The 25,724-nt window shown below is 55.7% G+C and overlaps 12 protein-coding genes and 2 non-coding genes across 14 annotated transcripts; 9 read left to right on the top strand and 5 right to left on the bottom strand.

Moving 5' to 3' along the window:
* Nucleotides 1-202: 202 nt before the first annotated feature.
* PHSY_004498 (hypothetical protein) lies at nucleotides 203-559 on the top strand (the record flags this gene model as incomplete). The annotated part of the gene is made up of 1 exon (XM_012335111.1): nucleotides 203-559. The coding sequence occupies one exon, from the start codon at nucleotides 203-205 to the stop codon at nucleotides 557-559; it is 357 nt and encodes a 118-aa protein (XP_012190501.1).
* Nucleotides 560-632: 73 nt separating this feature from the next.
* On the top strand, nucleotides 633-4,535 carry PHSY_004497 (protein required for cell viability; the record flags this gene model as incomplete). The annotated part of the gene is made up of 1 exon (XM_012335110.1): nucleotides 633-4,535. The coding sequence occupies one exon, from the start codon at nucleotides 633-635 to the stop codon at nucleotides 4,533-4,535; it is 3,903 nt and encodes a 1,300-aa protein (XP_012190500.1).
* A 128-nt stretch (nucleotides 4,536-4,663) lies between these two features.
* PHSY_004496 (hypothetical protein) lies at nucleotides 4,664-5,779 on the bottom strand (the record flags this gene model as incomplete). Its single annotated transcript, XM_012335109.1, has 1 exon — nucleotides 4,664-5,779. The coding sequence occupies one exon, from the start codon at nucleotides 5,777-5,779 to the stop codon at nucleotides 4,664-4,666; it is 1,116 nt and encodes a 371-aa protein (XP_012190499.1).
* Nucleotides 5,780-6,347: 568 nt separating this feature from the next.
* On the top strand, nucleotides 6,348-7,283 carry PHSY_004495 (hypothetical protein; the record flags this gene model as incomplete). The annotated part of the gene is made up of 2 exons (XM_012335108.1): nucleotides 6,348-6,943; nucleotides 7,043-7,283. 2 exons carry the CDS (start codon nucleotides 6,348-6,350, stop codon nucleotides 7,281-7,283), a joined length of 837 nt encoding a protein of 278 aa, XP_012190498.1.
* Nucleotides 7,284-7,493: 210 nt separating this feature from the next.
* PHSY_004494 (hypothetical protein) lies at nucleotides 7,494-8,645 on the top strand (the record flags this gene model as incomplete). Its single annotated transcript, XM_012335107.1, has 1 exon — nucleotides 7,494-8,645. The coding sequence occupies one exon, from the start codon at nucleotides 7,494-7,496 to the stop codon at nucleotides 8,643-8,645; it is 1,152 nt and encodes a 383-aa protein (XP_012190497.1).
* A 157-nt stretch (nucleotides 8,646-8,802) lies between these two features.
* PHSY_004493 (hypothetical protein) lies at nucleotides 8,803-11,902 on the bottom strand (the record flags this gene model as incomplete). The annotated part of the gene is made up of 4 exons (XM_012335106.1): nucleotides 8,803-10,403; nucleotides 11,256-11,463; nucleotides 11,592-11,716; nucleotides 11,875-11,902. The coding sequence occupies 4 exons, from the start codon at nucleotides 11,900-11,902 to the stop codon at nucleotides 8,803-8,805; spliced, it is 1,962 nt and encodes a 653-aa protein (XP_012190496.1).
* Nucleotides 11,903-12,056: 154 nt separating this feature from the next.
* Nucleotides 12,057-13,649, top strand: PHSY_004492 (hypothetical protein; the record flags this gene model as incomplete). Its single annotated transcript, XM_012335105.1, has 1 exon — nucleotides 12,057-13,649. The coding sequence occupies one exon, from the start codon at nucleotides 12,057-12,059 to the stop codon at nucleotides 13,647-13,649; it is 1,593 nt and encodes a 530-aa protein (XP_012190495.1).
* A 179-nt stretch (nucleotides 13,650-13,828) lies between these two features.
* Nucleotides 13,829-13,934, bottom strand: PHSY_007630. The gene has a single exon. It is a non-coding gene; the product is annotated as a tRNA-Tyr (tRNA).
* Nucleotides 13,935-15,952: 2,018 nt separating this feature from the next.
* PHSY_004491 (hypothetical protein) lies at nucleotides 15,953-16,762 on the top strand (the record flags this gene model as incomplete). The annotated part of the gene is made up of 2 exons (XM_012335104.1): nucleotides 15,953-16,325; nucleotides 16,638-16,762. The coding sequence occupies 2 exons, from the start codon at nucleotides 15,953-15,955 to the stop codon at nucleotides 16,760-16,762; spliced, it is 498 nt and encodes a 165-aa protein (XP_012190494.1).
* A 651-nt stretch (nucleotides 16,763-17,413) lies between these two features.
* On the bottom strand, nucleotides 17,414-18,997 carry PHSY_004490 (Ash2-trithorax; the record flags this gene model as incomplete). Its single annotated transcript, XM_012335103.1, has 1 exon — nucleotides 17,414-18,997. The coding sequence occupies one exon, from the start codon at nucleotides 18,995-18,997 to the stop codon at nucleotides 17,414-17,416; it is 1,584 nt and encodes a 527-aa protein (XP_012190493.1).
* A 97-nt stretch (nucleotides 18,998-19,094) lies between these two features.
* PHSY_004489 (hypothetical protein) lies at nucleotides 19,095-21,689 on the top strand (the record flags this gene model as incomplete). Its single annotated transcript, XM_012335102.1, has 3 exons — nucleotides 19,095-19,240; nucleotides 19,762-19,907; nucleotides 20,152-21,689. The coding sequence occupies 3 exons, from the start codon at nucleotides 19,095-19,097 to the stop codon at nucleotides 21,687-21,689; spliced, it is 1,830 nt and encodes a 609-aa protein (XP_012190492.1).
* Nucleotides 21,690-21,910: 221 nt separating this feature from the next.
* Nucleotides 21,911-22,014, top strand: PHSY_007629. Its single transcript has one exon. It is a non-coding gene; the product is annotated as a tRNA-Leu (tRNA).
* Nucleotides 22,015-22,328: 314 nt separating this feature from the next.
* Nucleotides 22,329-22,922, bottom strand: PHSY_004488 (likely mitochondrial ribosomal protein MRPL27p; the record flags this gene model as incomplete). Its single annotated transcript, XM_012335101.1, has 1 exon — nucleotides 22,329-22,922. The coding sequence occupies one exon, from the start codon at nucleotides 22,920-22,922 to the stop codon at nucleotides 22,329-22,331; it is 594 nt and encodes a 197-aa protein (XP_012190491.1).
* Nucleotides 22,923-23,041: 119 nt separating this feature from the next.
* On the top strand, nucleotides 23,042-25,602 carry PHSY_004487 (ATP-binding cassette protein; the record flags this gene model as incomplete). The annotated part of the gene is made up of 2 exons (XM_012335100.1): nucleotides 23,042-23,139; nucleotides 23,757-25,602. The coding sequence occupies 2 exons, from the start codon at nucleotides 23,042-23,044 to the stop codon at nucleotides 25,600-25,602; spliced, it is 1,944 nt and encodes a 647-aa protein (XP_012190490.1).
* Between the last annotated feature and the right edge of the window lie 122 nt (nucleotides 25,603-25,724).

The following is a 25,724-nucleotide window of genomic DNA, read 5'->3' as shown; positions in this document are numbered from 1 at the left end:
AGCCCTGTCATCCTGCACAGGGTCTTCGGCGAGCGCTCCTGAACCTGCCCACGACAGCACCAGCCGGCTCCATGATCCAGCACAATTTCGCTGTTGCATGTCACCAAAGAAATGACAGGTCACTTCCTGCCCCCTGAACTCGAAACTGCTGCAGCTACTTCCCCGGCTTCCGACAATACAGACGTCGTCAAGCCAAAGGTACATGCTGAACAGTAGTCTGTCGAGAGGGGCTCTTCCGCTGCCAATGCCCTATGCTTCGATGGCAATCCGTCATCGTCGACTTGCTCTCGAGAGGACGCCGGCTATGCAGCGTGATGGAGGCTCAGCTGTCGCCAGCTGCTGTACCGCGTTTTTCAACTCGCAGCCTCCACTCCGACGGCTTCGTCGCGTGCTGCTGCCCAACTTTTTCTCGACGTTTTCGGCCATTTCTGCGAGCGAGGCTGGGTCAGGGTCTGTCTGCGACAGGAAGATTTCAGAACACACCGAAACGTCGAAAGACTCGTTTGTGTTCCGGCGCTCCTTGGCACATCAAACTGTTTCACAACCACCACCTTCTTGACGTCTGTAGGACTAGCTGCATGCACCCTACTGATTATAGTCGAGACAATGTGCTGCAAGCGCGCTTCACCAACATGACCGACACAGCGTCCAGCTCGGAAAGCACATATCGACAGAGCTTGCACCAGGCGCTGCACGCCTCACGCATTCTCACAGGCGCTCTCGATGACGAGCTGGGCATTCAGAAGAGCACAAAGACCATCAAGCTCGGAGCGCAACATCAAGAGGAAAACCAAGCTGCGCTCAACGCCACGTTATCCGATCGACTAAAGCAGGCTGTTGCTGCCTCCGATGACCTCTCTTCTTTCGAGACAAATTCAGATCCGCAGACGGCGACAGGTGATCTGGCTCTGCACCTCTTATCGCTCATTCATTCGTACTTGATCGAGAAGAGGACGGACATCGACTCTCGTGTCGCTGTTCAGGATGATCGGTTGTCGACTTCGTTGAAAAAGCAAGGCGTACAACCCAAGGAAGATGTCGGGCTGGGTGTCAAAGACGTCAAGCTCATCACTACGTTGCAAACTCTGGCTTCCAAGTGGGCTCTCTCGACCCGGATCAGAGCGTACGATGACACACTGTTTTCCCTCTCTCCGAAGGGCTTTTCAAGGGCACAGGGCAAGGATAGCTCGACCAAGCTCACTCCACACAACCGTTTCGAAGAGGTCGACGAGGATTCAGAAGCGCGAGACCGAGCTAGGGCAAGACAGGCGTTCAATACAGCGCGGAACGATCTGTATGGCGTGCTAGGCAAGTGGACGGTCATCGTAGCGGCGCATAGTCCGCCCTCTTCCATCGCAATCGTGAACACTACGACAGATGTAGTCACGGTCATGTTGCGCGTCGGAATCGTGGACTATCTCTCATCCCTTCTCCGCCTTGGCTTCGGCCCGAGTGTGACCTCCAACGCCTCAGCAGCAACTCAAAGTAGCTCGGCAACGACCAAAGATGCGATCCAGAAGCGTACAGCCGCCGCAACCACGCAGCTTCTCAGGTTCCTCTCCACTCACTCTGCCATGTCAGCCCTCTCATCGGTCATTGCTCACTCGGACGCCAAGCGGGGCGCACCATCCTTCGTCAAAGCTACCTCGTCACGTTTACTCAGCGCTCAGCTTCTTCGACCCGATGGCGTTCGCTCGCTTTTCATCATCACTTTCGGCGGTGCCGACGCAGCAGAAGCAGCTGTCGAGCTCGAGGGACAGAGCCAAGAGACGGGCACAGCCGCGCCAGGCACCAACTCGCTCAGAAGATTCGAGCAGTGCGCACGACTGCTCCTGACCCCACCACAGGGTTTGCCGGCCGAGGTGTATCTGCCCATCATCCTGCCCAACTTGCTCGACGTGCTCGCGCCAGACCTCAGCGCATCTTCGAACATCACTCCACCGCCTCAAGAGCAAATGCGAGCGGCCGGCTTTGTCTTGACTCGAATCTCAGAACGACACCCTATATCGTTCTCTGATGCCATGCATGACAGGGTCTACTCAAAGTTTTTCCCATCGATGGAGACGGCACGAGAGGCTTACACCGTAGGCGCGTCTGCAAACGCAGAAGCGGATTCGATCGTAGCAGTGTCGCCACAGCAGCTCGATCGCGCCATTTCGACTCTCTCGAGCTTCCTGCTCTTCTCGGAGCCATCTCCTACGTTCTTGACGTTGCTTTTCGAACCTATCCTGCCCCAACTTTTGACGTTGCACGATCATCTTCAAGTGCCGAAGCAAGCTGTTGGAAAGGGCAAAGTCAGATCTGTTGAATCCGCGGGTCAGACGGACAGGCTCAAGGCTGAGATTTCCAATTTTCTCAGGACGTGGGCTCGTCTGGTCGATGCCAAGCACGGCGCTGCATCCCTGCTACGCTCAATCAAGTCAGCCGAAAAGGGCATCGGTTGCGAGCAGTCTGCCTCCAACGATGAGGGATCGTCCTTCTTCTGGAGCAGTGAACCCGATGGCATGTCCATTCGATTTGGCACAGATCCTAGCCAGGAGGGACAAGATCTCTCGACGTTGCTCAAAGATCTCAGTTTGGCTACGCTCGCCGACCAGCTCAAGACAGGCAAGGACGACGAGCTGGATCTGACAAAGATCGCGCCAGATCTCTCGGCCAAGTTGGGATTGCGACCTGATCCGCGTCTGGTGGCAACGTTACTCAAGACGGCAGAGCGAAAAGACCTCGCTCGGGATCTGTTACCTGCGGTTCTGAACGTTTACATGGCGCAAAAGTCGGCTACCAAGGCTCGTGTGAGCGGAGAAGATCATGTATCGAGTCTGGGAACCCAGTCGGTGCTTTATTTGCAGCTGATACTGCACCTTTTGGACGCATTTGGTTCGGATTTGCTGCAGGGCGATGTGCCAGCAACGTTAGCTTTCATCGACTTTTCGCTCTCGTCGCCGAGCCAACGGCAGGCGATGCCGCAGCAAGACGAGGCATCAGCAGCGCCGGAAGAGGCTGCAGGTGACGATATACCTTTCATCTCAGCCAAGTCGTCGACCACCAAGTCTTCAGTGACTTCGCTCTTCAGCGTTGCCGCCGAGTCACCGACTGTGCTGTTGGACAACAAAGCAATCGACAACGAGAGCGTCGATGCGAAGGAGGATGATGAAGGGGACGACGAAGAGCTCGTCTCAACCGCGCTCAGTCTGCTTCTCTCGCTGCTCGAATCCGACACATCCCTCTCCAGCGAGACGCAGCCGATGCTGCTGGTCATCCAAGACAAGATCGAGCATCACCTCGACAGCAGCTCCTCCGAAATTCGAAGCCTGGCAAAAGAAGCCAAACTCGTACTCCTTGCTCGTCGAAGTTCCATACGCGGTCGTACACCCAACACCTCGCCGGCATCCAGCGAAACCTCTTCGAAAGCGCTTGCCTACGCCCAAGCACAAGAGACGTACCAAGAAGCACTCAAACTGCTTCAAGACCCCATCCTGCCCGTTCGCGCGCACGGGCTGGTGTTGCTGCGCCGCCTCGTATCCGACGACACCAAGAACGGAGGCCAACATGTGGACCGGGTCGATCCAGCGCTCGTCCCCGCCATCCTGGACATATTCCTGCACGCGGTGCAGGACGAAGAATCGTATCTCTACCTGAACGCCGTTCAAGGTCTGGCTGCGCTCGCGTCGAGTGGGGGTGGGCAGACGATTTCGCGTCTTGTTGGGGTCTACATCGGGCGAGACGACGGGCTAGCTTCTCAAGGCTTGGGCGGGAGGGAGGTGGAGAAGCGTCTTCGTGTGGGTGAAGCCTTGCTGCAGGTGATCCAGCGATGTGCCGATTCCATGGCTGCACACGTCGATGCGGTGGTCCCACCGTTGTTGACGAGGTTGAGGGACAGAGCACTGCCAAACGTGCTGAGATCGTCGTTCGTCTCGATCCTGGGTACGATGATCGAAGCGGTGCCGGGGACGATGGTGGTGAAAGGGTATGCATCGCAGCTTGCGCAGGTGTGCATCGACATCGTGGTGATCGAGATGGTGAGAAGACCAGATGTTGGAAAGGAGGGAGCGGTGAAGCTCAATGTTGCAAACAAAAGGGTGAAGGACATGGACGATGAGGAGAAGGAGAAGAAGGCGGAGGAGGAACAGAGGAGGTTGGATAGTGCGACGAATGCGGATGCGAAGGTCGCACATCTGCGGAGGGCGGCGATGTTGTTGCTCACGCTGTTGGTGAGGGGGTCAAGGATGCAGCTGGAGAACAGTGGAGAGGATGGAAGCGTGGTGGAGAAGCTCTCGTCGTTGCGGTTGCCGGGTGGTGGTGTCCTGCCGAACGTCTCTGCTCCAAGTGACGGTTCGACTGAAAGAGGTGGGGAACCTTTGAAGGGAAAGAACTTGTTATTCCCACCAGAGCTGCTGGGAAGACTCAAGCAAGTGGCAGGATACGTGCATGCGGATGATACGGATGCTGTGGTACGAACGCATGCTCATGACTGTCTCGAGCACGTCGAGGCGCTCGAGCTGGATCTTCTTCGATTCGCTTTGATCTCGCGCTGAAACACACTTCTGGCCATCTCTCAGTTCCACAGCGTCTCAATCGCCGCAATCCAGACCATCATCAATCACGATTAGAAAGCGTGTATGCACCGTGACAAAGCTAGAAATACATCTCCTCCTCCTTCCGCTCACAGCTTGGGCTTCGTGATCCCACCCACCGCCTCTGCCTCTCGCTTACCGTCCTGACCCGGCCCTGCCGGTGGCGCCAATTGGAAGTCCTTCTCGTCCTGGGGCTGTTCCAACTCATCATCCGTCCGCTCCGCCCTGTTGAAACTAAAGGACTCCGGTCCTCTCAAGAACTGCATCCTCGGCTTGACCCTGAACTTCTTCACCGCTAGAGGACTCTTGAACGCCAGCTCTATCAAATCAGCTTGACTCGGTTGCCCATCACATTTCAACCAGAACTGTGGTTTCATGGCATACGCGATCCTCGCAGCCAAAATCAGGATGTCGGAGGTCAGGCCTCTGATGGGATTCCTCTCGTCCCAGAACGTGTGTCTTCGGATCCTGTGACCGCCGAGCCAAAGAATGTCGCGACAGGTGTGCCAGTCCGAGATGGGGGAGACTTCGTTGGCTGGCATGTGACGGAGTGCCTCTGGGTCCGGTGTAGGCGTGAGATGGAGGGAGCGACGGAGGTCTCGTGGAGGGTTGTGGTAGAGGAACGAGACGAGTGGGAGGGAGAAGAGGCTGTCGACTTCGCGAGGATTGAGATGCGGTTGAATGTTGTGGTCTGTGATGAATACTACGAAAGGAGTCACGACCAGTTCATTTGCCGAGAGGAAAGGGGGCAGTTCGCAGAGCTTGACTGCTTTGGTGGGGTCGATGGGAAGACCTGTCTCTTCAAACGCTTCGCGACGTGCCGTGTGTTCGAGATCTTTGTCGGTCGGTTCGAACCGACCGCCAGGAATGGCTGTGTCTCCACCGTGAGAGCGTAGCCGTGAGGAACGCTTAGAGAGGATCACGTAGAGCTCGCCGTTGCGTCCGCCAAACAGGCCGAGCAGCACAGCGGCTCGACGATACGCTGGTACGGATTGGGGACATGGCTCCGATCCGGGTCTCTGACGGTAGGCGGACAGATTCTGCAGAGCGTGGATCGAATGCGAGGTAAGCTTGGACAGCGCTTCTGTCGGAACGCCCAACGATGCTGCTGCTATGGAGATGGTTGTGGACGGTTCAGATGATGACGATGCAGAGGACTGATCCGGGCCAAAGAGAATGTTGTAGAGCGCCTCTTTGACCTTCATGGTCGGAGAAGCTGTGAGACAGGGCACCCTTTACAGTACAACAACGAAGATGGTTCCAAGGTGCAAGTATGCTCCTTCAAAGCTTGTGTGCCGTCGTCCTTGCTTGTCCGAGAGACGATTGTCGCTATGACTCTGTAGATCACACTGTAACGGACCGACGTTGGTGGAAGATGGGTATTGGTGAAGAGACAAGGTTGAGAGCGCAACGACCAGGCGGAAAACAGAGCGACAGAGCGACAAAGCACAACGGCTATCAACAGAAGGGAGGGTAGAAATGGTAGCCGCCGCCGTCGTTGTCGTCGTCGTGGCCGGTGAGTTGGACCGCGAGATTCATGGGCGAGGGCGAGCAAAGGCCGCTGAATTTGACGTATTCAGCCGGTTCTTATTGCCGATCCCGGACTGGCTCCTCGCTTCCGTCTGAAACCTAACACTCTATTTAATTCAGCTTCTCCACAACGCACGGTCGCACAACCAATCCATGTAGGCACCACTCCACCACCATTCTCTCTAAATCACTCCTCGAGCCGTCTGACAGCCAGCAAGAGGAGTTGGTACCCACCCTGCAGCCATGTCAGGATCACCAGCACCATCAGCACTGCAGACGCGTCTCACCACCGCCTTCCCACAAACCGCCTCGCTCTCGCGGCAAGATCTCGAAGCGCTCGCCTACGACGACCATCCCGCATCCACATCCTCTCACCCGCAGACGCCACCTTCCGATCCCATTACCCCCAACCAAGCCTACTTCGAAGCGTTCTTCCACTCGCTTCCACAAACACAGTCCCTCTACCGCACCCATGCCGACCTCCTCCGGACCAACGAATCCAAAGCCGCACGCAATCTCGAACGTCAGGCACCGCTCGAATCGCTCCGCACCGAAACGCAGCAGCTCTTCGATCGAGCCAAATCGCTAGAGTCCGAATGGGCGACGCGAGAACAGCAGCTCAACGAAGCACAGAAACGCTTCAACCCCTCGGCGCTGCATTTCAGCCTCACCCAATCGGCGAGCAAGTTGAACGACAGATCCGAAATGTTGGCCAACGCCTTTGTCGAAGGTCTGCCGTATCCGAGGGACGACAGTGGGACCGCGGAGGAGGGCTTGGTGGATGAAGCGAGCTTTGTGAGGAGGTACAAGCAGCAGAGATTGTTATATCATAAGAGAAGGTTTGTGGCGGATAGGTGGGCGAGGAATCAGGTTCATTGGACTGATTAGCCGTAGGAGGATCATTGCCACTTGGTTTTGCATGCAATCATCCACGCTAGATTACGCGGCGTGACTGTAGAGAGCAATGTGGCATCTGCGGGCGTAAGAACGCTAGCTGCCCGAACGGGCCGGAATCGACGGAAGGCAGAGCCTTTCGCACCGAAACATGTGGGTGGGACACGGACATTACACCTTCGTCTCGGAGTGTTTTTTGGCACGGTCGGAACAATGATCGTGACTTTACGAGTAGGCATTGCGGATGGAACGGTGGGTTTCGAAAGGATGTTCTTCGGTCGGTGATGTGCACATCGCAAAGGTTATCTGATCGCATGAGATCAACAGGCAGGGAAAGCTTCCGAGAAGTCTTCATGTTTCATTTCCGTCTGCTGCTCTGACGGGAAGGAAGGAAGAGCAGCAAGCTTCAGTACAGATGCACGCTCCTATATAGGGCCTCGCGAAGCTGGCGAGGAGTGAGTGCTTTCCAACCGTGTTCGTGCTCTCTCGTTGACCATGAGGATCGCCTCGTTCCTCCCTCCAGCGCTCGCCGTGCTGAGCCTCTGCGCGCATGCATCACCTCTCCCATCCACCTACACTCCTCCCTCTGCCTTGCTCAAACGCCAATCTGCCTCCGCTTCCGCACTTCAAAGCACAACCGAAGCCGCCATCTCCTCCACACCCAAATCGGACTGGAAACGACCCGTGGTGATCACCACCTCTGCCATCGGTCTTGCCATGACGGTCGGGTGGAACTACATCAGCGCCAAATCGTTCTTGTCGAACAGGGAGAAGTTCTACAAGGAAAAGGCAAGAATGGAAGCGGAGAAGAAGAAGCCACCGCCGAAGGTGGGCGACACGGTGTGTACGGTGGAAACGTATACGACGAGTGATCAGGTGGAAGGGAGGAAGCCGAGTTTGGTCAAGACGCCGTGTTATGTGCTGGGTCAGCGAGGGGAGGGGCAGGGACAGCAGGAGGGCGGAGGGCGGGATGGAGATGCACAAGTGGCGAGTATGAGTTCGGGCGATGGTGGCGATGATGTGGTCGGAGGAGTGTCGGAGAGTCAGCAGCAGGGAGACTTATCGAGCGACTTCGAGTCCGGCGCAAGAGATCGCATCCCGAAAAGGTTTCCTGTTACTTCCTCTACCGCATCAGCACCTTCTGCTTTCGACCCCTCCAGGGACTACAGCGCCAACGCAGCCACCGGCAACATCGTCATCTCGCATCCACTCCACAAACGCGGTCTATCCTCTCCTCAACCGATCACCGCCGTCGACGAGATCGTCGAAGAAGCCATCCCAACCCACCCCTCATTTCCATCCCTATCCTCCTCCTCATCGTCGTCCTCCATCCACTCCCCCGAGTACATCCCCCTCCTACCCCTCGATTCCAACCACCGTCTACGACCTCGTCCCTCCTTCCCTCCCTCAACATTCGAATCCACCTCTTCACCACCATCGTCCGATCTGCGCAAGGAACTCAAACCCAACCTCTCCTCAGACAAATACAAAGCCTGGGTTCAAAAACTCAAAAGCTCCGGGGAAAAACTCTCCACCGACGACATCACGTTCGGTTTGACGGTGCTCAACACGCTGGGCAACATTCCGAGTTTGATCATGACGACGATCAACGCTAGGTACTACAGAGGTAATCCGAAGGTGGATTGACGCTCGGCCAAACCTTCGGTTGATGCGAAAAGGTTGAGTCTCGAGACGACGCTTGTGGACACTCTCTCACAGTCTCACGATGTCGGTTGTGATTCCAATGGTTTGAAATTGTCTACGCTTCGAGCAAGATATAAATGTGTCTTTCGGCACAAGTGTTTTAGTTGGCAAAAGCCTGCAATCCAGTGATACCTTTACCCAAGATCAAAGTGTGAATACCGTAACTTCCCTCGTACGTGTTGACGGTCTGGAGGTTCTGCACGTGTCTACCGGTGTGGTACTCGTCGCTAGTAGCGTTTCCACCAAAGATATCCAACAGGCTTCTGCTCTGTTGCAGCGCCTTGTTGCAGTTGTTCCTCTTTGCCAGACTGACCATCTCCGGAGACCAAGCTCCGCTGTCCTTCATCCTGCCGAGCTGGAGACTGCACATGAGACCGAGAGCTGCTTCGGTGGAAGCGTCGGCGAGTTTCTGCTGGATAAGCTGGAAGCCGGCGATGGGACGACCGAATTGGGAACGGTCGAGGGCGTACTGTCTGGCTTCGGCGATGCATGCTTCGAGCGCACCCATGGCTCCCCACGAGATGCCGTAGCGGGCGGAGTTGAGGCATTCGAACGGTGAGCCGAGACCAGGTCGTGCGTGCGGGAGGAGCGATTCGTCGCGCTTGACTTTTACGTCTTCCATGAAGATGCTTCCCGTGACGGAGGCGCGGAGCTGCAGCTTGTTCTTGATGGCAGGGGCGGAGAGACCTTTGGTGCCCTTCTCGACGATGAAGCCGCGGATCTTGTTGTCCCACTTGCACTTTGCCCAGATGACGAAGACGTCTGCGTGCGGGGAATTGGAGATCCAGGTCTTGCTTCCGTTCAAAATGATGTGGCCATCGCCTGTGTCGGTGGCGGTGGTCTCCATACTGCTTGGATCGGAACCGTGGTTTGGTTCGGTCAAACCGAAACAGCCGACGAGTTCACCCTTCGCAAGTCGGGGCAAGTACTTTTCCTTCTGAGCCTCGGTACCGAACTGGTTGATGGGGCCCATGACCAGGGAACTCTGCACCGACATGATACTCCTGTATCCCGAATCTACCTTCTCGACCTCTCTCGCAATGAGTCCGTACGACACGCTGTTGACACCTGCACATCCATACCCTTCGATGGTCGAGCCGAGCAGGCCGAGCTCTCCGAGCGAAGGCAGGATGGTAGGATCCCATGTTTCGTTGCGGTACATGTCTACGACCTTGGGCTTGAGAGTTTCCTGACAGAAGTCGTGCGCGGTCTGAGAGATGGCCTTCTCGTCCTCGGAGAGTTGCGATTCGAAGAGCTGCATGGGGTCTTCCCAGTCGAACTTGCTGAACTTGGTCATCTTATATTGCTCGGGAGCAGTGTCGGGTGTGGTGCCGTAGGAACGGGTGGGGATGGCCGAGGTGGTGGCAGCAGTAGGCTTGGGGACAGCGGCGGTGGCAGCTGCCCGTCGCAGGGCGGGGAGAGCGTTGCGAAGTGCGTTCGACATGATCACGGCTACGGAGGTGGTGCGGGTGACGGTGAGGAGGTTGATGTTGCAGAAGTTGGTGACGAAGGAAGGAGCGGTATATGTATGTAACACAACGCTGCGAACTGGCTGGACAGGCCGCCGACAACTAAGCGGGCAAAAGTGCGGGGTGCTGGAGCAGCAGCAGCGGCTGTACAGCGGCCAGTCTCTGTGGCGGCGTAGTGACAGATTTCCGGCTTTGTCTGGTAGCGTGACACTTTTTCGGCCTTTCCGACAGCCTAACGAGGCAGCCAAAATTGTCAAGGTGTCAAACGCGGTGTCTATTTTGCCGGTGAAACTTGACTTCGACAGCCGGAGAGAGGGCAAGCTCTAACCTCAGCCTTGTTTGCTGCTGTACTCCTCTGCCACGCGATTCGAACTTCGCCTACAGCCGACCAGCCGCACCTGTTCTTCGCTCGACCAACCCTGCATCGGAATCTTTCGCACTGCCCGACCGAACGCCGCACTTCTTCGCCGCACCTCGGTGGACGATCTAACAGTGCTCGGGTCTGCTCTCGTACATCACTGATTCGCTTGCTGTGTTACTCAGTCGCCGCTCGAGTTCGTACATCGAGGCGACTCGTTGATCGCCGCCAAACCTTAACGTTGCTGCCGTTCCTGGCCAGTGGCGAGTGATTCAGTGTGTTAGGTTGAAGCATATGTACATTCAGTCGAATTATCGCCGCAAGGATGCGGAATTTCGAAGCGGGTTTTAGCGTGAGACGGCCGACACTGTCCGAAGTCAGTCGACCTGTAACATGTTAAGAATTCATGTACGATCTCTTCTTTCGACGGAAAAATGAAGGCACAGAAAAGTTGGCTAAAATTGCATTTCTGTTGATCGGGTACCGAGGGTTGCCTCAGTCAGTCTTTCGGCCACATGGCTGCAGTTTTACATTCTATCAGTTGCATAGATCTCAGATGCATGGATCTCCCGATCAGATATACTCCATCGAGTGTCAACTCCTCGACCTTCGTGCCTGAGCAGCAACCATGCCACCGCTACCACTCACCCACTCTGCAGCCGCGATCCGTCCCAACAACCTGTACACGGGTATCGACCAGACACATATAACCAGCACAGCACACACCTGCAGGCTCGACATCTCCCTCGATGCTGGTGGTGCTGCGCTTGTCACATCCCAGTCGAGTCTGCCGCCTGGTAGTCTGTGTCGATGCACCGTGTCGTACCGATGTTGATGCCATGCGTGTTGGCTGAAATTGTGATGTCGGACCAGCCAGATGTGAGATGCGAGAGGAAGAAAGATCAACGAAGCGATGCTTGTGCAGACGCCTAGGCTAGGCGAAGAGGGCGGGGCCGAATAGGGCCAGCTTGGATCTCGTAGGGCGGTATAGTGCAGAGCAGCAGCGCCGAGATTCGGCAGCAGAGGCAGGAATGGCACATCATTGATCGAGATGATGAGTACCTCGACGACAGTGAAGGCGAAGAGCGAGCGAATCCCGATTCGACGTGCTCTTGAGGCGTGCGACTCGATGTATTGCGAGACTGATAGCAGGCCGAGTGCCAGACACGCCAGGAGGCCAGCGCCGACTGCGACGACAAAGGCGGCCGTTAGAAGCTTCAGAACCATAGCTCCATGCTGACTCGAAGACCGGAGAGGAGCTTGTCTGGTGTTGAAAGAGTAGTCATGGAAGCTTGGTAGCTTGGAAAGTGAACGAGCCAAGAGTCTCAGAGTGGAGGAAGGCTACGTTCCGTCTTCCGAGTTGTCGGTTGCATTTTTTCTAACTTGGTTGCCGCTCTGTTGGAAAATTTCAGGTTTGAACCCTGTTCTTCTGTGGCCACAGGATCCTCTCCTCTTCTGAACTTCCCCCATAACCGTCGATCCATCTCTGACTTACTTACAAAGTCTTCGCGCTCAATCTATCACACAATGCCGCTAGCAGTGACGAGCTCGTCCAGTACGGGCACGTCCTCCTCGGTCGCCTCGACATCCAAGTTGGCGCAAGAGGTGGCCAAGAGCGCGTCCGATCCTCCCAAGCACACCTCCTTCTCCTCCATCGGCATCTCACCCATGCTCATCCGCAGTCTGGCCTCTCTTCAGATCAAAGTACCCACGCCGATCCAGAGTCTCACGATCCCGTCGGTGCTCGAAGGTCGCGACCTCGTCGGTGGTGCTCAGACCGGTTCCGGTAAAACGCTCTGTTTCGCGCTGCCCATCCTCAACAAGCTCATCAAAGACATGGTCGGTGGATTCGCCGTCGTGCTCACACCGACGCGCGAGCTCGGAGTACAGCTGCACGAGCAATTTGTGGCTGTAGGGGAAGGAGCACGGATGGGGCTGCGGTGTGCACTCGTGCTCGGCGGTATGGATATGATGAAGCAAGCTTCTGAACTGGCCAACCTTCGACCTCATGTCATCGTCGCTACTCCTGGTCGACTCGTAGATCACCTCCGCAGCGGTGGTGGAGAAGAGTGGGGTCTGAGGAGATGCAAGTTCTTGGTGCTGGACGAGGCGGACAGGTTGTTGACGGATACGTTCAAGCCGGAGCTCGAGTATCTCTACTCGGTCTTGCCGAGTCCGAAGACGCTTCAGACGCTGCTGTTCACAGCGACATTGACAGAGCAAGTGGTCGAATTCGCCAATGCTAAGAGACCAGAAGGTAAGCCGGCGCCGATGGTATGCAAGATCGAGATGGACACAAAGACGCCAGAAACGCTGGAGCAGCGGTACGTGTTTGTGCCGTCACATATCCGCGAGCCGTACCTCTACCACATCATGCGACATCCACCCATCAAGCCCAGCTCCGAACGCGTTCGCAAACTCAAAGCCAAGCGTCAAGCTGATCGAGAGAGAAAGGACGAGAACGAACGCAAGAAGGGCAAAAGACCTCGCGCACACCACGGTTCCGATTCCGACTCAGATGACGACGACGAAGCCGCGCTCTTCCTCCCCGCCACCATCATCTTCACCGCACGCTGCAAGACAGCCGCCACGCTATCCGGCATGCTCACCGAACTCGGCATCCCCAACGTCTCTCTCCACTCGCACCTGCGTCAATCCGAACGCTCTTCGAACCTGCAAACCTTCCGCGCGCAACGCGTGCCCGTCCTCATCGCCACCGACGTCGGCTCCCGTGGTCTCGACATCCCCGACGTAGAACTCGTCGTCAACTGGGACCTACCCTCCGCCTGGCAAGACTACGTCCACCGCGTAGGTCGTACCGCACGTAACGGAAAACGCGGTTTCGCCGTCTCGTTCATCACCGAACGTGACATCGACGTCATCCACTCGATCGAAGAAAAGATCAACACCAAATTGACCCAGCTGGAAGGATTGGAGGATGAAGACAAGATTTTGGAAAAGTTGAATACCGTAGCTACCGCCAAGAGGGTGGCGACGATGGCATTGCACGACGGACAGTTTGGCGAGAGACAGCAGAGGAACCAGCAGAAGCAACAGGCGAGGTTGAAGGCCGAAAAGAGGGAGAGGAAGAAGGCGAAGAGCGGCTGGCAGGAGGCATAGAAGAGCGAAGCATCGGTTCTCAATTGTATTTGTAGCAACCTCGGTGGGCATCGTATCATACCCATTACACGCCCCTACACATAGCTGTGCCGATCGAGTGTGGGTGGTGATAGAAGCCTCTGTGAAGCCAAAGAGGTACGATGAGAACGAGAAAGTCGAAGGAAGACAAAAAATAAGCGTCCGGACAGCCGGAATCGAACCGGCGACCTATGGTGCTTTTCCGTTAATACCGGATTAGGGTTTCCAATTACAAACCATCGCTACTTCCAACTGAGCTATGTCCGGGTTTACAGTTGCAGGCTGAGCCGGGATTGCGTACATATTACAACACGTACCGGTCTACTTACAGGTAGCTCTCTTTTGCGCCAGTCCACTGTGTGTTCGTTAGGGTTCGGATCACCGCAGACGCTGTAACAATGTGGATGCGGTACGGCGGGTGACGGTGAACCGGTGCGAAGCAAATCTTTCGGCATTGCGGCTCATAACAGAGTTGTTCCAACGGAGATTACTCTTCACGTGGGGGTCCGGTATCTAGGCGAAAGGCAAAAGTCGCAACAACGTGGGCAGAAATTGCAGGGAAACCCTAAACGCCTCGCATGAATTCAAAGGTCGAGTCATCATCCATATCAACCTCCATTGTTTCGTGACCGTGACTCTTTCTCGTTTCCATAGCCGTGGCACCGGGTATCCCGTCATCGCCATCATATGCGACAGCAACATGCTGTGTATTGGAGAAGATGCCGACGGCGAACGAGGGTCTAGTGGGTCGCCTACGTCCGTCCTGAAGCATGAAGCAATGACGATTACGCCGCGAGCACGTTTTTCGGTTGGTATTTCGTGAGCCACGCTCTCCGGGCTGGAGGACACATGTCTCCCGTTGCTGTGTCAGGTTGAGGCTATGTCCTGGCATGAATGGTCTGAAAAGATAAGGTGGTATCAAAAGCAGTGCAAAGTAAGGAGAAGGTGGTCCAGGAAGACAGGCGAGTAGCAAAGGCGGCATCGAGCAAAGCCTCGTGCGTGGTCCGCGGGGAAGACGAGTCGTCATTGCACAGCGCAGCAGGCGTTCCTGTAAGTTTGACAGGCTTACATTCAGGTTGCTTTGTGAACACTTTCCTGTGACACGGCACTCAATACCACGGGACCACATTAGCAACTCATCGAGCGAATTGCTCGATGTTCCTGGCCGGCCATGCCAATTCTCCGCCCATCACGACGATGGTGCCATACCACAGAAATGTGGCTGCCACATTGCGATCCCGCTCCCCGGATTTTATTGATTGCTTGGCATCACACCCTTTGGTCAGCTGAGTCGGAGTTGTACAAGCACCATTTTCAGGTACAGTGCAGGACCGACGCAAGCCACGTTTGTGAGATCAGTCTTCTGATCGCCGGGTCCAACTGCTGAGCCTGATCGCGAACAGAACGCAACGACCCCCACCAGGTCGCGAAGATCGACGTGCCGAGAGTCTCCCACGGAAAGCAAGGTCTGACTGTTGAGAGTCTCCCACGGAAAGCAAGGTGTCAATGTCGGCTCCGAAGAGCAAAGTCTCACTGCCGCCGGCAGCGGCAGGTCTCGGTTGGATGCAAGCGAGGAACGAGGGTGGGAAGGCTGTGTGTGACTGCTGGTGCAAAGCGCTCGAGAGCGAGAGCGATCAGGTGTCCAGTGGATGATGGCGAGCTCCTGGATGATACGCGCCACGGACCCCCTCAGTCGACTCACCTCGGCTACACAAAGCGGAAGCCAAAGGTGTGAGCTCCGCGGTGATTTCGAGACGCGTGTGACCTTTTCCCGCAGCAGCAGAAAATGACAGCTCCTTTGACATGCCGAGACCCTGTATGCTGCGCAGCCTTGACCATCCGGGTATAGACTTGACTCGGTATGACTCGCTTCATGGGGCCCGATGCGTGCAGGGCTGTCAGTGCGAGGGAGCGCTTTCGAGCCTCCGAAGTGAGGCTAGTGCTTGTCGGTCGTGACTCTGTGCTCGTCTCCGGTATCGCGTGTGTGAATTGCGTGTCGCCGTGCGTGACCTGCGATCGATTTGCGAGCAAGTATGCCACCGCTTGTGGTGAAGAACACAAGCATGGCTGTTCAGCAGAATCCTTCCAGCATGAAACCCGCAGTTCCGCCCAGTGGACCTCGCCCACTCGTCGTATAAGTACATCCCTTCTCACCCACGTTTCACCCGCCCCCCCTCTCCTCATCTTACACAAACAACACAAACACAACAACTCAAGCTCACACAGTCTTGTTCACCGTGACTACCTCAACTCTTACCACCACCACAAACACCAACGCACCGTCTATGCACGCTTCGCCCGCACTCACCAACGAACCCAGCAACCTGACCAAGATGCTCGCCTTCTTCCGCAAGTCCAAGTCTTCCTCCGTCATGGCCAACGCCAACACGTCCGACACCACTTTGGTCTCGACCACCCAGGTCTCTTCGGGTAAGCCCAAGCGCAAGACTCCTCGCGAGACGGTCCCCTACCAGGCCGAGTTCTCCGGCATGGGTATGATGGGTGGAATGCCTGCCATGGGAGGACACATGTTCCTCGAGCCCCCCTCGCCTACCGAATCCGCCGCTAGCAAGAAGAGCGTCAAGATGGTACCTGGACAGCCGTTCAAGTCTTCCCCCAAAGCTTCGTTCGTCTCTGCACGGGCAGAAACTGCAAAGGGTATGTTTCAACCACCCCGCCGCGTTCAACAGGGTAGGAAAAGTGCGCAGGATTTGGTGCAGGAGATGTATGCCACTTCTGCCGTCGGGATCGGAGGGATCGTAATGACCGGTTCTTTCAAAGAAGGCAAGTGTTGAGATCGAACGACCTTTCCCTTCCTAAGCCCCTGGAACCTCGTTTGAGGAACTCAGGGAAGGTTGTTTCGTCTTTCCGGCTTCTCTTTGTCGCTTGTGAAAACCTGTAAAATGTGTTGTGAGGAAGAAGGGAGAATTCATGTCTGACCATTTCTCCATCCTTTCTTACGGTAACCAGGTCGGGATTCGTTCGACACCATGACGACCACCGTGTCGACCACCGCTGGTGGCAGCACTTCGCCTCAACGCAAGCTGCTCAAACAGCACAAGGCCTTCTTCAACAACTCTTTCAGCAACACTTGATCAACTGGACGAAGTTGATTTCCTTTTGTTGAATGTTTTTACTCTTATACGATCTTCGCTTCGGAGATTCCATCGCCATGGAACGGGGGCAAGATGACACGTCGAATGGTTTTCTCCCATCTTCGTGTCGGACAGTCGAGACGGTCGCTGCAACTGCCAGAGGCGCTCGAGCTGCGACCCTTGGAAGGCTCGCTCGCTCGCGCCTCGCCTCGCCATCTCGCCGTCCGCGGGTGACACGTTCGTCACCTCGAACGGCCAGCTTCGACCATGCACAACCCCCTGTGCTGTTCTCCTTCCCGTCGCCGGATCTTTCCGGTCAGCTCCGATCCCTTACGTCGCTGCCGGAAGAATGACCCTGATCCCGCTCTGAACTTCTTGTCGAGCCGCATGATCCACAGTCAAGCTTTCTCCACCCGGGAAAATCTGCTTCTGTGTCTCACACTGACCTTTCTCTGACACGGACTGGTCCTATCAAACTCCCTCCCCGATCACCAAATCCTCCGTGACAATGTAAACCTGCTTCTGCAGCACACACTTTCCTCATGCTCCTGAAATCCAAACATCCTCTTAAAAATCTCATGTCTCCCTCGTGTGTGCACTGTTGACGATGCTGAGATTCATTTCAAAGCATATCCTGACTTCTTACATCGATCAAGAACGCAAATCATCCATCTCCACGTCCTCCTCGACTTTCGCCGACTGCACCAACCTGATCTCCTCATCTGGCGTTGCATCGCGGGAGTTCGACCAAGAGTGTTGCGCTGCATCCGGTCGCGTTTCCGGTGGAGTATTCACCTCGCCCAAAGACGCTTCAAAGGCATGTTCAGCATTGCGCACATCCATCACCTCGATCGCACTTTGATCAGGCATGTCCTCCACACCGTTCCGCCCGTCAACGATGCCACTCTTCACGTCGTCATCCAGATCCATCCCACTCTGCTCCCCCGCCACGATGGTCCGATCACCCTCCTCCTGGTCCCCCTCCCCACCTGCATGCTGACTGGGAGCCGGACTGGCAGTTGCATTCCGAGCCAACGCAGCAGCATGTTTCTTCTTCGCCGCTGCGTACCTTTCCTTAGCAGCATTGTTTCGTTTCGCTTTCTCTTCGGCTTGCTTATCGGCAACAGCTTGTGCTTTTGCTTCGTCCTGCAGATCGTACGCCCACATCTCGGATAGGTGCTCCTCGAATCTCGCTGATAGCGGTTTCCATCTCCTTCCCATCCCGCCTGCGGAGCTTTCCTGCTTGATCGCAGCCGAGTCTGACGGAGGCTGAGAAACGCTCTCCAATGCCGCTTCGATGTCATCCGGCGGTGGGAATCGGAACCCATCCTCGCCGGTGATCAGCTTTGCCCTGGCTCCACCGTAGCTCGAGACAAAGGGAAAGTAACCGAGAGCTCCATCGTCAAACACATTTTCGCGCGGTTTCACGTTGATGACTGGCTCTGTTGATTCTCCCTTTTTCGCCGGCTCTTGCTTGCCCGGGCGGGAGGACGAGGTTGTCGATTTCGACGGAGCAGGCTTCAAACCCGAGAAACCCTTCACACGGAGTGGACGATAGTCAAAGATATCGCGAAAGGCAATCCCTTGCGGCTCGCTATTGACGAAAAAGCCGATCTTGGATCCTTGCAAACTGGGTATAGGTCGAAGCGAAGGTATTGTCGGACCGGAGGGTTTCTCCTTTGTGCCGGGGTTTTTGCGATTCTTGACTTTGGCAGATCCTCCACCGCCCGAAGTTCCGCTGTTAGCTGCTGTTGCGGTGCTGCTGCCGTTGCCATTGACGACGGATGAAACTCCATTGGCACTTTCTGCGACAGCGGTAGCAGAAGACTGTGGGTCTGACGGCTCAAACACGCCAGTGCCTTCTATGCCTTTGAGTGCATCCTCGATGCTGTTGCCCTTGCGACTACGTTCCATCATCTGCTCCATCTCTCTTGTGCGTGGATACTCGAGGCTTTCAAAGTAGAGCTGACCTTTGTAGCGAATGGGGATTCGTTCGCGCTTGATGTTGGCGGGATCATTCTCGTCCTCCGGCGCTCTTTCCGATGGGAGCTTGATGTACATTCCGACGACATCACCTGCTTTGAAAGGTCTTCCGTAAGGTAGAGGCCGGGACAGAGTGACCTTGTCTCCAGCCTTGTCCGTCAGGCCGTACGAGTAGCCGTCAAATCCGACGGGCGCGTTGAGTGGAGCTTCTCTTCTGCCCCATCCGAGTCGGATGTGCGGACCGTCCTTCATGGGCGGCGGAAGTGGACCTGGAGCGCCAACACCGATCGCCAGTTGCTCGGGCGGGAGAATCTCGATCTCTGCGTACCATTCGCCCTGACGGACACCGATGTTGGTTCGTGCGCTGCGGAAACCCTTCTCTGTGGAGACGACGTTAGCGTCAGCAGAGATCTTTGTGAAAGGAGAACGATCGGACCAGCACCAGTGCACACTGGCGGGGCGAGTCTCGAGAGTCTTGAACAGCGTTTGGCGAAGGTGCTGACTCGCGGGACCTGCAGCGGTGTAGCGCCAACCATTGCGATTTACGGCAAAGTTGATGGTGTTAAAGAGAGTACTTGAGCCTGCAGTTGGGGCAAGGTGTGGCGGAGGAGCGAAATCCTCTGCATCATTCCGGCGTAGGGCAGGGCCGCGATAGCCTTCTGGCAATATATGATGTGACTGATTCGAGGGAGTGGGTGTGGAAGAGGCTCCGTCGGGCGTCGAGCGACCGTCTTCCGAAGTTGGGCTCGATCTGCGCGATGGTGGTACAGAGGGTGTTCTGGAGCTGGTCGGCGTTGGTGCGCGACCGAGGAGATGCGGAGCGGCACGAGCGATGTAGACTTTCTGCGCTTCCGAAGTAGATTGCGGAGCTGGCGTGGAAGAAGCAGAGCGACCAGGGGGCGGAGGCGAAGAAGGTGGAAAGGATGATGATGAGGGTGGTGGGGAGGAACCGGCGCCGACTACAGCCTGAAGAACACTATCGGAGTGTATCAACTCCTGATACTTTCTCTTGTGAGTGGCCGAAGCCGCCTCCGGACCGTTGCTCGCGGGGTGTGTGATGACAGCAGGCTGGTCGTGAGTCGACGGCAGCGCCGACTGTTGCGACGAATGACTGTCTATGTCCATGACATGAGCGTTGCTGCGATCGGAATCGTCAATGGTGGTGAGTGGTGGAAGATGTCGAGTGAGTCGAGAAGATGCTCTCTTCTATCAGAATCCGGACCCTGAATCAGAACCTTGGTCGAGTTGGCTTTCCCCACGTGACAATTTCGCACTCTGCCTCTCCACAACTGCGATCTTCTGCCAGTCCGCGTCGCGCGTCGTGGCTTAAATTGACGTGGGACTGAGCCAATGTGAAATAATTCATCTTGAAAGCGCATGTTTGTGTGTTACTTTCCGACATCCAGCTCGACACTTTCGCACGCAGGCAGCAGATCAAACAATCAGAAACCTCGTCAGCGTCACCGTCATCGTCGTCACCACCACCACCACATTCTTTGATGTCAACTGCTCCCACGTACAACCAGCAATCAGAGCAGAAATGGACTCCTCACGCCTTCCACCGGAAACGCCGCGAAGGCAACTCCTCAAACGCATTCACAGGAGGAGCTCCGTTCTGCCTTCAATGGAACCCGCCTCGCACCTGACAGCACCCTCGTCCTCGTCAACCGCACGCTCCACATCTCGACGAGCATCGCTCAATCCAGACAATGCTTCTCCTCTGCTGGGCAACTCTGTGCTCGAAAAGCACGACGAAGCCGACGAAGACTACGATCAGGCCAACGATGCAAGGGATCAATCTGGTGCTGGATCAGCACAGACGAGCACCCACCACCAGGCCTTGGCCGAGCAGCACGAGTCAGCGTACTACGAACAGGACGAGCAGGACTTCCAAGGCGATGAGAATGGGGAAGAGGCTGCTTGGGCTGAGGTAGACGAGTTGATGGACACGCTCCAGCTCAGGAACCAGCGCATCCTCGAGCTTGAAAAGACCGTCTCACAGCTTCAGCGCGACGTCCAAGTGGAGAAGGACCGTTTCAAATCATCCAAGGGCAAGACTGGCCCCACCAACGGCGAAGACAAGGGTCTGACCAGGGCGGCTGCCGTCAAGCTCGAGCGCGAGTTCCTTTCGCAAGAAATGATCCTCAAAGGACTGCAGCGCGACAACGAGGACAAGACGCTGGAGGTGGAAGCTCTGCGACGCAAAGTCAAGATCATGTCCGACTTTCTCGCGCGCCAATATGGTCCCGATGATTGGGAAGCTGTCGTATCTGCAACCTCAGGTCTTGCCACCTCATCGACAGGTGCCAAAGAGTCCTTATCAACCGCCAGTCCAGAGAAGGAGAGCCTCAGCGCAGTGGCTCGTGTGCTGAATGCCGCCAACGCAGGCAGTCCCCGCGCAGTCAACAGACCCAAGTTTACTTCGGTGCTGGGGAGCGATGCCAACATGAACCCATTCTCACCCGCTGCTTCGAGTCCTACCAAGGGGCTTGGTGTCACCAACAACGAGGACATGGTCATTCCTACCATCGCCAGACTCCAGACGCCATCATCGAGCCCGAGCAAGCTGTTTGTCTCGTCCTTTGCTGGCCCAAGCACGGATGCAGACGCTTCCGTCGACCAAGTCGCAGCCGTTCTGGCCGAAGATGCCGATTCCACGTCAGTTCCAGCGCCTGTAAACGATGCGTGGAGTTCCAGATCAGAGGCAAAGAGAGTCGAAATGCCGGCAGGCGTGGATGCCAACGTGCTGCTTGCGTCGATCGAAAGCGTGCGTCTACTCATCCAAGGCTTCGAAAGGAAGAACGCAATGCGCAGGGCGGAGCTAGAGTCGACCATCGACAAGGCCATCGAAGCCGAGCGCAGAGCCGAAAGGCTTCAAGCACATGCCTCGGCTGTCCCTGCTGTGATGCCTTCGTTCGAGGCTACTTCGATAGCCGCTTCTTGATACCTGTCGTTCACCCAAGTCGCTCCTCCCTCAGGCGCTCTTCGTCTGACCGCTCTCCTGTCTCTTCTATGCACCCTTCAGTCTTCTCTTGCAATACATACCCCTTCTCGCATGCACAACCGTCGTTTCATCGACATGTTTCCGAAGCTTCGAAGTGTCGGTCATATCGCCTGACAAGTAAGGTTATATATATGCATTAGTGAGTTCGATCATGCATCCAAGGCAAGATGGCCGAGTGGTCTAAGGCGTAGCATTAAGGAAGATATTCTGAGCATTCAGGAAAACCTGCTATCTTCGGGCGTGGGTTCGAATCCCACTCTTGTCACCATTTCTTTTTTGCATCTTTTACCGGGGTCCGTTGTGTCGATGGGGAGGGCGTTTCAAAAGTGCATTGACTCAACTTGGATGGTGCAGGCTTGTTCATCGGGGGCCGAATTACGGCAAAGAATGTGAGAGATGTGGGTGAATGCTTTTCGACATGGATTGAGATACAAATACAAGATGGAGTGAATGCAGAGTGAGGACGAGAAAAGTGCTTTGACAAGTTGATGGAAGGCTGCGAGCGATCAGTTCGATTAGATGAACATGTCAAGAACTGTACGGCGACGAGGGAAGCGGAAAGCTATGAAGTGGATTGCTTCAACTTCGGGACGACTGTGCAAGTCTCCTGTCTTCCTCCTGCTGGTCCTTGATCTTTCGCTTCTGCAGCATATCCCCGATCACCGATCTGTAGTAGGTACCGTCGAATCCATTTGCGTCCATCCTCGGATACTCTGGCAAGCCGAACTTGCCCTTCCTGGAGACACCGCCCTCACTGCTTGCACCTGCGAACACGTACGGTCGCAGCTTTGTTTCCGCCAGACCGGGAGGTACGACGTAACTCGGTACTCTTGCTTCGTCGATGCGCTTTGTTTTGAGATGCCAGTATCGCTCGTTGCCGTTGGTATCGTAAAGTTGGTTGCCTCGTCGATCGGCGGTGGCGATACGCTTGCGTTGCATGATGTTGCCGGTTCGTGTGCCCTTGTAAAAGTCGCGGTTGGCCTTTTTCGAGTTGAGCGGCAATCGGCTCGCTTTGGAGCAGGCAGCCTGTGTTGGTTTGAACATGGTTCGCGAAGGTTCCCTAGGATTCTGGGTGTATGGAGCTCGTGAAGATGCGATTCGATTGGCTTGCGATCCGTCCGCGATGGGAGAGGTGGAAGGTGAGTGTTCAGATGATGGTGAGAAGAACCTCATGCAAGGCGGGTTGCACAAAAAAATGCGCGCTTCTTCGGAACCGGAATTTTACATATCAGATGTAAGTAGTGTTAGACCTAGCTTGCTGCATCGGCGAAATCGGAACACTATTCGACGCGATGCGTTGCAGCTCGAAGCGAAGAAAGTTGAGAAATTTTCAGAAGAGAAGCTCAAAAAATTTCGCTCGTGCAGCAGCTGAGCAGCTGAGCAGCTACGGGTGAGAGAATGAAGCCAGCAGCAGGTGCACATTGCAAATCGATCTTGGCCTCTCTCTGGTACGCTCGAACCACATTCCGGAAAAAAAAAGCGCAGCAGCACACAGCGACAAGATCAAGCCTTGACGTTGGCCAACTTCCGTGTGGCACACTGAGAACCGCAGCAGGAACGCATCTTGCCGTCATTGCCTCGTTTCAACTTCGTCGGCCATCGTCCCCATCACCACCACCACTCCCTCCTTCATAATTGCAGCTGCGACCTTTCCGTCCCGTACTGCCTTTCCCATCCTCGAATCCCCTCACCTTTCCTTCGTCGACCAGCTTACACGGACAAGCTGGCTTGCCGATCCAAGGTCGTTCCAACGGATTCGTACACTCGAGACGTGACCAAGTATCACCGTCTCTCTTTCACTGGCTGCCCTTTAAACAGCAGCTTCACCTCACGAAACAGCTCGCACCCTGATTCACAGCGTCTGTTGATCCGCCACCATGCCTCCCGTTTCTGCTTCCAAGGCCAAGCGCCAGGCGTAAGTACCAAATCATCTCTTCTTTCCAATAACGTCGTTACCGTCTGCTGACACCGAATCATCTTGACCATCTCTACTCCACTCTGCAACAGCGAGAAGGCCGCCAAAGCCGCGGCTAAGGGCTCGTCGAAAGGCTCATCCAAGTCTGGCACCACCAACGGCACCTCCGAGACGCCCATGACCAACGTCTCGGCCAACACCTCGGTCGAGGAGCTCGACATGAAGAAGCTCAACCTCGCCACCGAGCGAAACGCCTCGGGTGTCATCACCTCGGACAAGCAGAGCCGTGATATCCACATCGACAACTTCACCATGTCCTTCCATGGTCGTCTGCTTATCGACACTGCCACCATCAACCTCAACTACGGTCAGCGCTACGGTCTTCTCGGTGACAACGGTTCGGGCAAGACCACCTTCCTTGCTGCTCTTGCTAACCGCGACGTCGAAATCCCCGATCACATTGACATCCATATCGTCTCCGGTGAAGCAGAGCCCTCCGACGTCAACGCCGTCGACTACATTGTCCAGTCGGCCAAGGACAAGGTCGCCAAGCTCGAAAAGGAGATCGAGGACCTCTCGGTCGCCGACGACATCGACGAGGTGGCGCTCGAGATGAAGTACGAGGAGCTCGAGGAGCTCGACCCTTCCACCTTCGAGACCAAGGCCGGTATGATCTTGCACGGTCTCGGTTTCTCGACCGAGATGATGAAGAAGCCCACCAAGGACATGTCCGGTGGTTGGAGGATGCGTGTCACGCTCGCCAAGGCGCTCTTCATCAAGCCACACCTCTTGCTGCTCGATGAGCCTACCAATCACTTGGACTTGGAAGCCGTCGTCTGGCTCGAGGCCTACCTCTCCACCTACAACCACATTCTCGTGCTCACCTCGCACTCGGCCGATTTCATGGACTCGGTCTGCACCAACATCCTCGACCTGACGCCTCAGAAGAAGTTCTTGACGTACGGTGGTAACTACTCGACCTACGTCCGAACCAAGGAGGAGAACGAGACAAACCAGATGAAGGCGTACGCCAAGCAGCAGGAAGAAATCGCGCACATCAAGAAGTTCATTGCCTCGGCCGGTACCTACGCCAACTTGGTCAAGCAGGCCAAGTCGAAGCAGAAGATCATCGACAAGATGGAGGCGGCAGGGCTCATCGAACCCGTGTGGGCACCCAGGCCTCTTCGCTTCAATTTTGAGGATGTGCGCAAGATGCCCCCTCCCATCATTGCTTTCAGCGACGTCGCTTTCTCGTACAGCGGTGAGAAGAAGGATTACCTGTACAAGGACCTCAGCTTTGGTATCGACATGGACTCCAGAGTGGCCATCGTCGGTCAGAACGGTACGGGCAAATCGACGCTGCTCAATCTCATCACGGGTGCACTCAACCCTGTCGAGGGTACGGTGCAGAGGCATGCCGGATTGAAGCTGGGCAAGTACTCGCAGCACTCGGCCGATCAATTGCCGTACGAAAAGTCGCCGCTCGAGTACATGGAGTCCAAGTACAAGGAGAAGTTCCCGGACAAGGATCTCCAGTTCTGGCGTGGACAGCTGGGTCGATTCGGTTTGAGCGGTGCTCATCAGACTGCGCCCATCCGAACGCTCTCGGACGGTCTGCGAAACCGCGTCGTCTTCTCGCAGTTGGCCATGGAACAGCCCCACATTCTGCTGTTGGACGAACCGACCAACCACTTGGACATGGGATCCATCGATGCGCTCGCTCAGGCGATCAAGGAGTTCGAGGGCGGTGTCGTGATCGTCTCGCACGACTTTAGATTGATCAGCCAGGTCGCGCAGGATCTTTGGGAGGTCAAGGACAGGAAGATTGTCAACCTGAGCACGCAGGATGTGAGCATTCAGGATTACAAGAAAAAGCTGGCAAAGAACTCGGCAGAGGCGATCGAGAGGGCTAAGCTTTTCGCCAAGGGTAAGGCGTAAATGCGATCGTGCTGTGGTTGTTTTCGATCTTGTAGTTGTTGTTCGTGCTGCTCTGCGATAACATTAATGCATTGTTTCTGTTTACCTGTCGAGACGTGTGTGTGTGACAGTGTTCAGATTGC

The sequence above is a fragment of the Pseudozyma hubeiensis genome, assembly GCF_000403515.1.
Source record: "Pseudozyma hubeiensis SY62 DNA, scaffold: PHS45, whole genome shotgun sequence".
NCBI classification, from domain to species: Eukaryota; Fungi; Basidiomycota; class Ustilaginomycetes; order Ustilaginales; family Ustilaginaceae; genus Pseudozyma; species Pseudozyma hubeiensis.
This window is presented reverse-complemented; position numbering and strand designations above follow the sequence as displayed.